The sequence below is a fragment of the Scyliorhinus canicula genome, chromosome 5 (genome assembly GCF_902713615.1).
Source record: "Scyliorhinus canicula chromosome 5, sScyCan1.1, whole genome shotgun sequence".
Lineage (NCBI taxonomy): Eukaryota > Metazoa > Chordata > Chondrichthyes > Carcharhiniformes > Scyliorhinidae > Scyliorhinus > Scyliorhinus canicula.
This window is the reverse complement of record NC_052150.1, coordinates 45,815,230-45,830,800: the sequence shown is the minus strand read 5'-3', so window position 1 is coordinate 45,830,800 and position 15,571 is coordinate 45,815,230. Positions and strand designations below refer to the sequence as shown.

General features: G+C 42.0%; 1 protein-coding gene across 4 annotated transcripts in view; it reads left to right on the top strand.

Moving 5' to 3' along the window:
* Nucleotides 1-15,571, top strand: part of LOC119965944 (lysine-specific histone demethylase 1B) — a 160,758-nt gene that overhangs the window by 65,727 nt on the left and 79,460 nt on the right. For all 4 annotated transcript variants that reach the window (XM_038796978.1, XM_038796976.1, XM_038796979.1 and 1 more), the window contains 4 exons: nt 2,475-2,659; nt 7,482-7,658; nt 11,412-11,486; nt 13,302-13,436. In XM_038796978.1, coding sequence (XP_038652906.1) covers nt 2,475-2,659; nt 7,482-7,658; nt 11,412-11,486; nt 13,302-13,436 — 572 coding nt within the window. The remainder of the gene's footprint in view (nt 1-2,474; nt 2,660-7,481; nt 7,659-11,411; nt 11,487-13,301; nt 13,437-15,571) is intronic.

Sequence of the window (15,571 nt, the reverse complement as noted above, 5' to 3'; positions counted from 1 at the left end):
TCAGTTAAGGCGGCAAGATGCAGCCAGGGAGCTTGTGGAGTTACAGGAATCTGGAGGTAGGTTGGGCTCTACCCCAGAGGAAATTAATGAGGTGTTTTCCTTTTATGAGGAGCTTTATAGGTCAAAGACGCCAGAAGATGAGCGAGAGATGGTTGAGTTTGTGGAGGGCTTGGAGTTTTCTCGGGTGAGGGATGAGTTGCAGGAGACGTTGGAGGAGGTCCTTGGGGCTCTGGGTAAGATGCAGACGGGAGGAACCGGGGCCTGATGAGTTGCCGGTAGAACTTTTCAAGAGGTTCGTGGACCATCTGGCCCCATTGGTGCTGAGGATGTTTAATGACTCTGGGGTTCCCTTCTGGAGACATTGAGGCAGGCATCCATCTCCCTCCTTCTGAAGAAGGACAAGGACCCCACAGAGTATGGATCATACTGCCTAATCTCTACTCAACGTGGATGCAACATTTTTGGCTAAAATCCTACCATTGAGGTTGGAGCCCGCAGATAGTGGGGACAGACCAAATGGGGTTTGTGAGGGGCAAAAAGTGTCATCCAAAGTGAGATAGCTACTTAATGTAGTTATTACACAGGTGGTGGGACCAGAACTGGAGATTATTGTCTCTGGATGCCAAAAAGGCATTCAATAGGATCAAATGAAGCTACTTGTTCTGGGGTTGTTTGGGATTGGTCCAGCTGTATATGAAGTGCCGGCTGCTAGTATTCGAAGATGTCAGTAAAAAGCTTGTGTATTTTCCCAGTTTAAAATGGAATTGCACGCACAGTGCAAAGTACATCATTACACCATGTGCAAGATTTTTAAAAAACATGAATTTGGGGTCATTCAGGCTGCACAGGCGTCGAGGCAGGAATGCCTTATGTCTCCTCTGTTGTTTGCGTTGACGATTGTTTTGAGGGCCTCTGAAAAGTGGTGGGGAAATGTGAGGGGTGAGTAGAGCACAGGTGTCCCTATGCACGGCCGACCTTTTAATGTACGTTAGGAATCCAGGATTAGTTGTGGAGGACATAATGGGGATTTTACAGAGGTTTGGTTCCTTTTCAGGATATAAACTAAATGTTGGGAAAAGTGAATATTTTGTTGTTAGCCCTCTGAGGAGAGGTGCTCGGTGGGGTTTGCCATTCCGTCAGGCTGTTTGGGGGTTCAGGTGGCCTGGGATTGAACGCAACTTCGCAAACTGAATTTTACAAGCTTGGTGAGCAGGGTTAGAGCGGAATTGCAGAGGTGGGACAGCCTTCCACTGTCACTGGCGGGTCGAGTTCAATCTATTGAACATTTTGCCGTGATTTGTGTTCTTATTTCAATGTCTCTGTTTTTTTGCCAATGTTGTTTTTTCGGGAGATGGAGTGGCTCATAACCGGCTTCATATGGGCTGGCACCTATGATTCAGAGAGGGTCCTACCGAAGGAAATTTTCGGTAGCTGGGGGGATTGGCACTGTCAAATTTGTCGTATTATTACTGGGTGGAGAAGGTGTTGGGGTGGTTTGGACACCCGGAGGTTAGTTGGGTACAGATGGATTCGGGGTCATGTAGGGGGACTGGTCTGGAGGCCCTGGTGTTGGCATTTTCATTTTTGCCAGCTAAATATTCTGTGAATCGGTAGTCGTCTCCATGTTGAAAATATGGTGGCAAACTTAATATAAGCCTACTTGTGACAATAATAAAGATTATTATTATTAAGAGCTAGGACCCATTTTGGAGGAGGTGTGGAGTGAGTTCCTTTGTAGGGTCAATGCTACGTCATCATGCATGAGGTAGAGCTTAATACAACAAAAGGTGGTGCTTAGTGTACACCTCGCCAGAGCCAGGATGAATCCGTTTATTTTGTTGAGGGGGTTGAGGAAAAGTGTAAACGGTGCTCGAGAGGACCTGCTCGCCATGCAAACATGTTCTGGTCCTGTCCCAAGCTGCTAGGTTTTTGTTTTTTTTTGTTTTTTGCACTATACAGTATCAGAAATCCTAAATATTGACTCAGAGACCTCTTTTAGTTTCTGTATTTGGGGTGTCAGTCAACCAGAGTTGAGGGTGGGGCAGGGTGGATGCATTGGCATTTGCATCGCTATTGGCTCGGCGAAAGATATTGCTGTGCTGGAGGCAGGTTTTTAAAAAAAAACTAGTGCCGAAGCATGACTGGGTGATTCGATGGAATTATGTATCTCAAAGGTCAAGTTCATGGTGAGGAGGTTGATCGATGGATCTATTGCCGATGGAGGCCGTTTATTTTGCACTTTAAAGATCTGTTCACTGTTTGTTGTTAGTGGGTGGGGGGGAGGCATTGTTCTGGGGAGTACTTTTGTTATTGGGTTCTAGTCACTTGTTGCTTAGATATTTTTGATGTGTTGATATTGTTGTGTTTGTAAACTTTTGATATAAAGTGTTAAAATTTCATAAAAATATGTTTTATATTTGATGTATATATACCTTATCAATAAATTGAATTCATTTTTGAATTTGTTTTCTCAGTTACAGGAATGAGTCCTTACTTCCAACCTTTCTATCAGCCCAATGAATGTGGTAAGGCCCTTTGTGTGAGACCAGATGTGATGGAACTGGATGAATTGTATGAGTTCCCTGAATATTCCAGGGATCCTACAATGTACTTGGCGTTGAGAAATCTAATTTTGGCTCTTTGGAATATTAACTGCAAAGTAAGCTTTCTGTTTTTCCTTTGTCCTTTCCTTGACCACATTTTTCTTGCCTTATATCCCCCATCTCCTGAAAGTGATCACTAATAGTTGCACACATTGTTATCCTTAATGAACCCAGAGAAGTTCTGGTAGAGTTTTCGATTCTAAAGATTTTGCAGCTATCCAAGGCTTGTATTTTCAACACGGAGGATTCAGACGTGTTTACAGCAATCAGAAATGACACTTGTGTTCATAGGACATTTCTTTTGCTTCCCTCCATTCCTAGCCTGGGAGTTTGGAAATTATTTTTTCTCTGGTCAATATCAACTCCGTATTCCCTGGAGTTGAATGCAAGACTGTTTGGCAATGTTCACACTCCATAAGTAGGACATATCAAATAAAATCTTATTATTTGCTTTAATGTAGTATTTTAGTAGAACATGTCCTGAAATAATCTCGATGGAATGCAACATGCTCTCCAGGGCGGCATGGTAGCACAGTGGCTAACATTGTTGCTTCAAGGGCAGCACGGTGGCTCAGTAGGTTAGCACTGCAGTCTCACGGCGCTGAGGTCCCAGGTTCGATCCCGGCTCTGGGTCACTGTCCGTGTGGAGTTTGCACATTCTCCCCGTGTTTACGTGGGTTTCGCCCCCACAACCCAAAGATGTGCAAGGTAGGTGGATTGAACACGCTAAATTGCCCCTTAATTGGAAAAAATTAATTGGGTACTCTAAATTTATAAAAAATAAAAAAATTGTTGCTTCACAGCGACAGGGACCCAGGTTCGATTCCTGGCTTGGGTCACTGTCTGTGCGGAGTCTGCGCATTCTCCCCGTGTCTGCGTGGGTTTCCTCCGGGTGCTCCAGTTTCCTCCCACAAGTTCTGAAAGATGTGCTTAGGTGAATTGGCCAGTGTACCCGAGCAGGCACTGTAATGTGGTGACTACAGGCTTTTCACAGTAAGTTCATTGCAGTGTTAATGTAAGCCTACTTATGACACTAATAAAGATTATTATAATTTCTTAATTGGATAGAATTGGAATGCTATAATGTAGGAATTACAAGTAGAACCAAATCAATGAAAATCATGAAAAGAACTTTATTACCTGGGTTGTGTATTTTCAACCTGAACACTGAAATTCTCTGTTTCATGTTTGGTGAATATTATTCTTATTCCCTTTGTGAATATTTACTCAGCTAATTGGTGGTGGCATGTGTACAACTTGTATCCCATAATATAGGATAAAGCTCCAGGCCCAGAAGAGGGAAATTATGTTACAAAGGCAGCAAGTTTCGGGCCCTTTTATGTTCCAGCTTGGTACACACTGAATTAAGTGAGTTCTGTGCTGTCGTGTTTACAGAGGATGGGGCATTTCTGTTGCCGAATGCTTTGAATGCACCAAGTACCTTAATGTATTAATTTTAATTAGACATCAATATAGTCAAAACATTTCATAGAATCATAGAATTTACAGTGCAGAAGGAGGCAATTTGGCCCATTGCGTCTGCACCGGCCCTTGAAAAGGGCATCCTAATTAAGTCCGCACCTATCCCCATAACCCAGTAATCCCACCTAACCTCTTTTTGGGCACTAATAAGGGCAATTTAACATGGCCAATTCACCTAACCGTTGGACTGTGGGAGGAAGCCGGAGCACCTGGAGGGAACCCACGCAGACACGGGGAGAACGTGCAGACTCCGCACAGTGACCCAAGCTGGCAATCGAACTTGGGACCCTGGAGCTGTGAAGCAATTGTGCTAACCACTGTGCTACCGAACCGCCCCACATACTTTGTCACATACTACTTTGGAAGACATGACAAAAGAGACTTGAACTAAGAAAGCACATTGAACTTGGCTTGTAATGCAAAAGAAATTCTGCTTTTGTGGTTCTTGTTTTGCATGCTGTAATTCTGAATTATCCCCCATAACTTCCTCTTCATTCTTCCCATTGCACTTTCTCTTTACCTCACCTCAATTTACAATCCTTTTGGTTGATCTGAAAGTCTCAAATATAGCTGTGACATATGTCATGGGCCAGGGTTTAGAGAACCCCAAAGTGTATCATGGAGTTCACCTGACCCACGACTTTTAATAGATTATGGTATGGGGAGCACACTGCCCACTCTACAGGTATGGTACAGCAGAAATGGAAAAGTAATTTTTAAAGCAAAACAATGTTTATTCTATGAACTCAAGTTAACCTTTTTAAAACATACAGTGAACATCTTAGCAACCATCAATTCAAATACAACCCCCAAATAATGTAACACTAAGTAATCCTTGAGCTTTCCTTTTAACATACATAAGATGGGCAGCACGGTAGCATAGTGGTTAGCATCAATGCTTCACAACTCCAGGGTCCCAGGTTCGGTTCCCGGCTGGGTCACTGTCTGTGCGGAGTCTACACGTCCTCCCCGTGTGTGCGTGGGTTTCCTCCGGGTGCTCCGGTTTCCTCCCACAGTCCAAAGATGTGCGGGTTAGGTGGATTGGCCATGCTAAATTGCCCGTAGTGTCCTAAAAAGTAAGGTTAAGGGGGAGTTGTTGGGTTACGGGTATAGGGTGGATACGTGAGTTTGAGTAGGGTGATCATTGCTCGGCACAACATCGAGGGCCGAAGGGCCTGTTCTGTGCTGTACTGTTCTAAATTCTAAAGACTTAAAACAAAACCTTTAACAGAAGCACCTCAGGTTTAACTTCACTACTGAGAACAGTTACCATGTTGAAATCAGCAAATGGACATTAATAAGCTTGCAGAGATTCACACACATCCTGCTGTAATTGCAGCTTCTCCAAAACTAAAATGAAACCAAACCCACCCTGCAGCAAAAAAGCCTAAAGCGAAAGTAAAAAGCTGACAGACAGCCCAGCTCCACCTACTCTCTGACATCACTGCAGTAATAAACACCCACTTCTTAAAGGTCCTGTCACTACAGTTTTTTTATATACACACCCATTTATAAACACTAATTTCTTAAAGGTACTCTCACATGACACATAGTTTCGCCACATATGTGTTTGGAAATGAAATGAAATGAAAATCACTTATTGTCACGAGTAGGCTTCAATGAAGTTACTGTGAAAAGCCACTAGTCGCCACATTCCGGTGCCTGTCCGGGGAGGCTGGTACGGGAATCGAACCGTGCTGCTGGTCTGCTTTAAAAGACAGCGATTTAGCCGAGTGAGCTAAACCAGCCCCTTTGGTTGTTTACAATTAAATAAACTAGTTTGTTTATTGGACCTAATTAATCTTTTCACTTGACTATTTTTGTCCCCTAGTAGCTGTATTAACATCACCATGCAAATGCTCTAGCTGTCCAGCTAGTAGCCATCTGCAACATATTAGCACTGATTAAGGGAATTTAGTGAATAATGAGATAAAAATCCATATCTGGTCCATTTGAAGGACCACCTAAAGAACCAGTTATTTGGCAAGAAGCAGTTACTGTCCCTTTAATTTACTTGTTATTGATTTGAGACCAATGAGTATGTAGTTGTATGAATGATTTTCACTCCTTTTGAAAAAGCAATTCTACATTAGCTTGTTAGCAAGGCTCACTCATCATCATCCACATCTCAAATCTCATCCCAAATATCTTCTAGTACCCCAGAACAAATGACATCTATTTGGGTGATTTATTTATTTTGATCCTTTTAAGTCTTTTAAAAATGCACATCTCATCAGTTGTTAGTTGCAAAACATTACCTGATCATGTTTGATAAAGTCATTAATTTCTTTTTCAGTGAGTACATGGAAGAATTAATTCACCATCTAAATTAACTGTATTGTGTTCATTCTTATTTTGGTTATTAGTATCCTTTTGGCGTTCTCCCTTCTGTGAATATGCTGTGAATGTTCTCTTCATTGGTGCACAAGAAGAATGTCTTGCAGTTGTTTAGTTTCTACAGATGTAATTCCAAATTACTGACTGCCTCTTTCTCATTTGTTTGATTATGCCTCTGCGCGTGCTAATTCTTTAACTAGAACTATCTAGTCTAATTGCAATTTCCTGCCCCCTCCTGTATCCTTTTTATGACTACTTTTCAAATATTTTCCAATTCCCCGTTGAATAATATAGGCACTTCTGACATTTAATATTTTGAGAACATCAGTTGGAGGGGCGGGGGCTGGTGGAGGAATCCTGCTTTATCTCCTTCATTCTTACACAATATCTGGGCTTATCCTGAATTGGCATGTTTATGTGCATGCTTTTATCCCAGTAAATATTTTCCTCCTTTGCCATTCTATTTCTAGGCTTTGTAAAGAAATTTTGAGTTCTCCTTTGATTTCTTATTGATGCATGAGGGAATGTTTACTTTGTGATTACTGATCCGTACAATGGATCCACTTTAAGCTTTTGACATTTCTCTTTGAATTGGTCTTTTGAACATTGAAGAGTATTGGACTTTAGTTTTGTTGAATCTAAGATTGTGTTGTCTCCATCGCTCAGGTTCCACAGCTGTTTGTATATTATCTGTGCCACTTATAACTGAAAAATGATGATGTAAGCTGCCTTTTGTAACTTATTTGGCCAATGTGTTTTGAAGCAGTCATGTGTTACGTTTACTAATTTACACTGCTACCCACTTGTACATCACTAGTGTGAAAATCAACAGATCGTTAATAATATAAATTAATTGAGGTCTTTAAATGCAGTGATAAATACTTAATTGGGAAGTTAAGATATTGAGGGATATGGAAAAAGGGCTAGAATTTGGAGTTTAAAATGATAGAGTTGTCACTAAAATACAAGATGTGCTCAACTGATGACGTGATTTGCCCCTCTTGCTGTGTATATAATAGCCAAAATACTAAAATTTGCCTTCCTTATCTTTATCTGCAGGAGGTTCTCACCCCACAAAAGTGTGCAAACCACATAGTTGTTCGAGGACTTGTCCGTATTCGTTGTGTGTTGGAAGTGGAGAAGATCTTGTTTTTTGTGACGAGAAAAGGCTTGGTCAATACTGGGGTCTTGGCTGTTAACCCAGATCATCCCCTCTTGCCTAGTTATTACCACAAGGTCAGATAGTACATGTTATTTGTTTTAGTTTTCATGTTAATTTTAAAATGTAATTTTACAAATTTAAAACATAGTCGTGGAAAGGGCTACTTTTTTGGTTGATTCAGATAGAGGATCAGTCATGATTATATTGAATGGCGGAGCAGGCTTGAAGGGCCAAAGCATACGTAGAAAATAGAAACAGGAGGAGGCCATTTGTCCCTGCTCCGCCATTCATTATGCACGTGGCTGATCATCAAGTTCAGTACCCTGATCCGGCAGTCCCCCCCCCCCCAAAAATATCCCTTGATCCCTTTAGCCTCAGGAGCTATATCTAAATCCTTCTTGAAATTGCACAACATTCTGGCCTCAACTACTTTCTGTGGTAGTGAATTCCACAGATTCGCCACTCGCTGGGTGAAGAAATCCCTCCTCCCCTCAGTCCTAAAAGGTTTACCCCTTATTCTCAAACTATGATCCCTAGTTTGGGACTCTCCCATCATCGGGAACATTCTTTCTGAATCTCCCCTGACTAATCCTGTGAGATTTTTAGACGTTTCTGTGAGATTCCCTGTCACTCTTCTAAACTCCAATGAATATAATCCTAACCTCATTAGCCAGTCCCACCATCGCAGGAATTTCTTTCTTCAGATAAGGACATAAAAACTGCACACACCACTCCAGGTGTGGCCTCATCAATGCGCTATACAATTGTAGTAAAACATCCTTAATCCTATACTCAAATTCTCTCACTATAAAAATGTCAACATACCATTTGTTGCCTTTACTGCCTGCTGTATCTGCGCGCTTACTTTCAGCGACTGATGCACAAGTACACCAAGTTCGCGTTGAGCGTCCACCTCTCTCAATTTACACCCATTCAAATAATAATCTGCCTTCCTATTTATGCTACCGAAATGGAAAACCTCACATTTATCCACATTATACTGCATACGCCCACTCACTCAGCCTGTCCAAATCCCTCTGAAGCGTCTCTGCATTCTCCCCACACTTCACCCTCCCACCAACTTTGTATCATCTGCAAATTTTGAGATAAAACATTTAGTTCCCTCATCCAAATAATTAATATATATGTCAACAGCACGGTAGCATAGTGGTTAGCACAAATGCTTCACAGCTCCAGGATCCCAGTTCAATTCCCGGCTTGGGTCACTGTCTGTGTGGAGTCTGCATGTTCTCCCTGTGTGTGTGGGTTTCCGCCGGGTGCTCCGGTTTCCTCCCACAGTCCAAAGATGTGCAGGTTAGGTGGATTGGCCATGCTAAATTGCCCTTAGGGTCCAAATTGTCCTTCGTGTTAGGTGGGGCTACTGGGTTATGGGGATAGGGTGGAGGTATGGGCTTGGATAGGGGGCTCTTTCCAAAAGCCGGTGCAGACTCGATGGGCCGAATGGCCTCCTTCTGCACTGTAAATTCTATCTATGAATCAGTTCCTAGAATTTACAGTGCAAAAGGAGGCCATTCGGCCCATTGGGTCTGCACCGGCCCTTACAAAGAGCACCCTATGGAAGCCCACGTATCTACCCTATCCCCGTAACCCAGTAACCCCCGCTTAACATTTTTTGGACATTAAGGGCAATTGAGCATGGCCAATCCACCTAATCCACACATCTTTGGACTCGGAGGAAACCAGAGCACCCGGAGGAAACCCACACAGACACGGGGAGACCGTGCAGACTCCGCATGGACAGTGACCCAGCCAGGAATCGAACCTGGGACCCTGGAGCTCTGAAGCAACTGTGCTAACCACCATGCTGCCCAATTGGGATCCTAGCACAGATCCCTGCAGTGCCCTACTAATCACTGCCTGCCAGTCGGAAAAATAAATTTATTCCAACTTTTGCTTCCTGTCTGCTAATGAGCTTTCTATCCATCTGAAGACATTACCCGCAATCCCATGCGCTTTAACTTTACATAGTAATCTGCTATGTAAGACCTTGTCGAAAGCCTTCTGAAAGTCTAAATAAACCACATCCACCGGTTCTCCCCGGTCAACTCTTATTAGTTACATCTTCAAAGAATTCTCGCAGATTTGTCAAACATGATTTCCCTTTCATAAAGCCATGTTGGCTTTGTCTTGATTATACCACTGCTTTCCAAATGCTGTGCTATGAAATCCTTAGTATTGGACTGTAGCAACCTCCCTACTACTGATGTAAGGCTCACTGTTTTCTCTCTAGCTCTTTTTTTGAATAGCAGGATTATATTAGCTATCCTCCAATCTGTAGGAGCCTTTCCATAGTCCAATGAATTTTGGAAAATGACCACCAATGGATCTACTATTTCTAGGGCCACTTCCTTAAGTACTCTGAGAAGATGATTATCAGGCCTACTCCTACTTTCAATGTTTTGTCTAATCTTGAAGCTTCAAAAATCAATTAAAAGACACATTTACCATTAAATATCCATCTGTACATGGTATACTTCAAAGTATATGGTGTCGGTTTAGGTCAGTTTGCTGGGCAGCTGGTTCATGATGCAGAGTGAGGCCAACAGCGTGGGTTCAATTCCCATACCAGCTGAGGTTATTCATGAAGGCCCATCTCCTCAACTGTGCCCCTCACTGAGGTGTGGTGAGCTTCAGGTTAAACCACCACCTCAAAGGGGAAAGCAACCAATGGTCATCTGAAACTATGGTAAATTTACTTTCTTTACTTCACTTTAAAGTGACACTGTGCATTCACATACATGAGCAGTAACCCTGATTAAACTTTAGTAATTTCTTGTTCAAAGGGCAATCTATTGAGCTTTAAAATATAAGGAACCAGGATACTAGTAAAACATGTTCAGTCAGTTCACGATTCTTGCAGATTTGAGGCATCAACATGTAAGGTCCTTCTCAATTCATGAACTAAAATTAGCTGCCTTGCTAGTCTGTGTTAAGTGTGTTTTTCCCGCCAAATTATCTAAATATGCCACTGAAAACGATGGCGGCATTACTTTTTGTTACTTTAAAACTTTTTTAAATGGGTGGCACAGTGATTAGCACTGCTGCATCACAGTACCAGGGACCCGGGCTCAGAGTATGGAGTTCGCACTTTTTCCCCATGTCTGCATGGGTTTCCTCTGGGTGCTCCGGTTTCATAGAACATAGAACAGTACAGCACAGAACAGGCCCTTCGGCCCTCGATGTTGTGCCGAGCAATGATCACCCTACTCAAACCCACGTATCCACCCTATACCCGTAACCCAACAACCCCACCCCCCCTTAACCTTACTTTTTAGGACACTACGGGTAATTTATCATGGCCAATCCATCTAACCCGCACATCTTTGGACTGTGGGAGGAAACCGGAGCACCCGGAGGAAACCCACGCACACACGGGGAGGACGTGCAGACTCCGCACAGACAGTGACCCGGCCGGGAACCGAACTGGGACCCTGGAGCTGTGAAGCATTTATGCTAACCACCATGCTACCGTGCTGCCCCAATCCAAATCCAAAGGTGTGCAGGTTTGGCCATGCTAAGTTGTCCCTTAGTGTCCATAGGGTAGGTGGAGTTATCGGGTTGTGGGGTTTGCCTGGGTGGGATGCTCTTTCGGAGGGTCAGTGCAGACTCGATAGGCTGAATGGCTTTCTGCACTGTAGGGCTTATATTATTCTATGAAAAGTGGTCTGTTACACACTCTTCAGTTAATTTAATACTGAAAGTATATTCCAATTTTCCTGACAATTTTCATCTGTTAAATATTGGTATGAAGTATTTTTAAATTGATGATTATCAGCTGAAGTGCATTATGTTTTTCTTTTCTACAGAAAAATGTTATTGTTATTGGCGCTGGTGCAGCAGGCTTAGCAGCTGCACGACAGTTGCAAAACTTTGGAATTAAGGTAAGTCAAAAAACTTGCAATTGAATATTGGTTACAAAATCTCCATTTTATTTTACGAGCTAACATCCAGTTTAGGAAACATGCTTACTTTGTCGGTAGACCTAATGTAATTATTTTAAAGAAAATATGCATATAGGAATTTGATTGGTGCCTTAATGTTTTGGCTTCAGTGAGCTTGTACAAACTAATTTAATGAGCCTGAGCTTGCTAATGTTGTGTCCCTAAACACTGGACATTACCAGGAAAAACCTTCGTGAAATCTCACCAAAATCAATATTTTGGGGCTGGTTTGAAAATATATCTTTTTATATTTTACTTCAACTGTATTCCTGTTTTCTTTGCTCCTTTCATCAAGGTACATGTAGGGGGAAGGTTAGATGTTGAGAAGAGTGCTTTTAGTAGCTTAAAAAATACACTGTAAAAGTCCAACTTCAGATTGTCGCTTAAATTTTGCAATATTTTACTGAACAGTCAGAAAATAATTGCGTATTTGTGGTAGTGATCTGTTGAATCAAGACAGTGAATGGAGCATTTTCTGGCTGCTGTTCCCAGACATCTGGTCTGTCATTAAATATTAGTGTCATTAGTTGGTTGGGATGCAAAAGACTGGGAGATGTAGCCTAAAACTGCGAGACTTTCTGAAATTAATTTAAGAAACTCTACACAGATGCAGTAGAAGCTCTATTCCGCAAATGACAGTTAGTGCCAGATCAATTAATTTTAAATCTAAGATTGACAGATATTTATTAACAATAGGTATGAAGGGTAATGGGAAAAGACCAGAGATCAGATCAAGATCAGCTATGATGTCATTGAATGGAAGAGAAGAGTGGGGGGGGGGGTCTAAATGGTATATTCCAATTTCCATGTTCCTATGTGCCATTTACCTGTCAGTGGTGAGCAGTTTTCTTGGGTGAGTGGTTCTTGCAGAGATCAAGCAACTGTTTTCTCCAGCCATTTAGGAAAAATAATACATTTTGTATGTTAATTTGTGCTCAAGGAAAGGAAACCTCTTGTGTTGGAAATTTTTCCTTCTGTGCTGCCAACAGATGTTCTGTAATGTAGTGTCTGGGATTATGTGCGAAAAGGATTATTGGCTGGAGATCATGAGCAGAATTCCTGGCTGATTTTATAAATAAGTAGGTGCTACTGACCTGTCTGACATCAGTAGTAGGGAAAATATTGGTTTCTATTATAAAAACTGTGATACTCGATGAATTTTAAAGAAATTTAATTTGCAATTTATATATGTTTTTGACATAATGTGATTCTTCCTTTTCACGGTTATTTTGTCAATGGGTGCTTGCATATTAAAAAAAAAATTTAGAGTACCCAATTCATTTTTTTCCCAATTAAGGGGCAATTTAGCTCGGCCAATCCACCTACCCTGCACATCTTTGGGTTTGGGGGTAGACCCACGCAGACATGAGAAGAATATGCAAACTCCACACACACAATTGACCCAGGGCGGGTTCAGACCTGGGTCCTTGACGCTGTCAGGCAACAGTGCTAACCACTGCACCACCCGTGCATGCTTATCTTAAGCATTGTTTGGCAACTAGATGTTTTGTGTTAAATATTCTTTTCCTTCCACTGGCCATTTAATTTTCAGTTGACTAACTTGCTTGATCTGCAGTCTTTTTAGCGTTGCTCTCATAAATTGTTTGGTCACTAAAAATAGACTGACATTATAGGTTAAAATGGATTCTGAGTGTGGGTTCAGAAACTTGTAACAACCATGGGTATTAGTACATCTGTAGGTAACCAATTTGAAGAGAAATTAATTTTCTGACCATGCCATATTTTTTTTATTAGGTGATGGTGCTGGAAGCCAGAGACCGGATTGGTGGACGTGTTTGGGATGACCATTCTCTTGGCGTGACTGTGGGAAAAGGAGCACAGATTGTTAATGGTTGCATTAACAACCCTATAGCGCTAATGTGTGAGCAAGTGGGTTTCTATATAGCAGCAATATTAAGACTACGTTATTTATTAACTTGTTTTAATATTCATTTCATAGGTTGCATTGGTTTTATATGGTTTCTTGAAGATTGGTTGTAATTGTACGTTTTTAACCGTGTTTCTTTTTATTGGTATCCTATTATTCAGCATTTGTTTGCAATTCTTGCTTCAGGTATTGTGTATCCTTAAATATTGTTTTGTTTATATACAGCATATTTAGTTTGTTCTAACCACCTCCTCCCAACTCCAAAAAAAAGGTAAATTGGTGCTGGTGCATGAAATGTTACCGAATAATTTTTGTAGTAAAAGAGAAGTTCAGTTTTTATTCTTGAAACTCTGGGTAGTGTCCGAGACCCAACCATCTTCAGTGCTTCATCAATGATCTTCCCTCATCATAAGATCAGAAGCTTGATGTTTGCTGATGATTGCACCACCTGGGGAGGTGGTAGCGTAGTGGTATTGTCACTGGACTAGTAAACCAGAGACCCAGAGTGATGCTGTGAGGACCCAGGTTCAAATCTCTCCACTGCAGATGGTGAAATTTGAATCCAATGAAAATCTGGAATGTAAAGTCTAATGATGACCATGAAACCAATGTCGATTGCTGTAAAAATCCATCTGGTTCACTAATGACCTTTAGAGTAGGAAATTTGCCATCCTTACCCGGTCTGGCCTACATGTGACTCCAGACCAACAGCAATGTGGTTGACTTTAATTGCCCCCTCAAGGGCAATTAGGGATGGGCAATAGATGCTGGCACAGCCTGCGACGCCTATGTTCCATGACTGAATATTAAAAAAAAACATGGTCAGTACCATCTGCAACTCCTCAACCTGAGTCTACGTCTAAGAACTGGACAATATTCGAGTTTACCCTCATAGTGGCACACAAGTGGCAAGCAAAGGTCATCTCCTCTCGATATTCAATGACATTGCCATCACTGTACGTCTCCATTATCAACATCCTGGGGTTACCAGTGACTTGAAACCAAACTGGACTTGCATATAAATACTGTGGCTATAAGTGCAGGTCTGAGACCGGGATTCATAAGAACACAAGAACTAGGAGCAGGAGTAGGCCATCTGGCCCCTTGGGCCTGCTCCGCCATTCAATGAGATCATGGCTGATCTTTTGTGGACTCGGCTGTACTTTCCGGCCCTAACACCATAACCCTTAATCCCTTTATTCTTCAAAAAACGATCTATCTTTATCTTAAAAACATTTAATGAAGGAGCCTCAACTGCTTCACCGGGCAAGGAATTCCATAGATTCACAACCATTTGGGTGAAGAAGTTCCTCCTAAACTCAGTCCTAAATCTACTTCCCCTTATTTTGAGGTTGTGCCCCCTAGTTCTGCTTTTACCCGCCAGTGGAAACAACCTACCCGCATCTATTCTATCTATCCCCTTCATAATTTTATGTTTTTATAAGATCCCCCCTCACCTTTCTAAATTCCAACAAGTACAGTCCCAGTCTACTCAACCTCTCCTCGTAATCCAACCCCTTCAGCTCTGGGATTAATCTAGTGAATCTCCTCTGCAACCCTCCAGTGCCAGTATGTCCTTTCTCAGGTAAGAAGACTAAAACTGAACACAATACTCCAGGTGTGCCCTCACTAACACCTTATACAATTGCAGCATAACCTCCCTAGTCTTAAACTCCATCCCTTTAGCAATTAAGGACAAAATTCCATTTGCCTTCTTAATCAACTGGTACACGTGTAAACCAACTTTTTGCGACTCATGCACTAGCACACCCAGGTCTCTCTGCACATGTTTTAATACTTTATCATTCAAATAATAATCCCTTTTGCTGTTATTCCTACCAAAATGGAGAACCTCACATTTGTCAACATTGTATTCCATCTGCCAGACCTGAGCTTAACCTCGGGCATCTGGACTTAACCTATGCAAATCCCTCTGCAGACTTCCGGCATCCTCTACACTTTTTGCTTTACCACTCATCTTAGTGTCGTCTGCAAACTTGGACACATTGCACATGGACCCCAACTCCAAATCATCTATGTAAATTGTGAACAATTGTGGGCCCAACACTGATCCCTGAGGGACACCACTAGCTACTGATTGCCAACCAGAGAAACCCCATTAATCCCCACTCTTTGC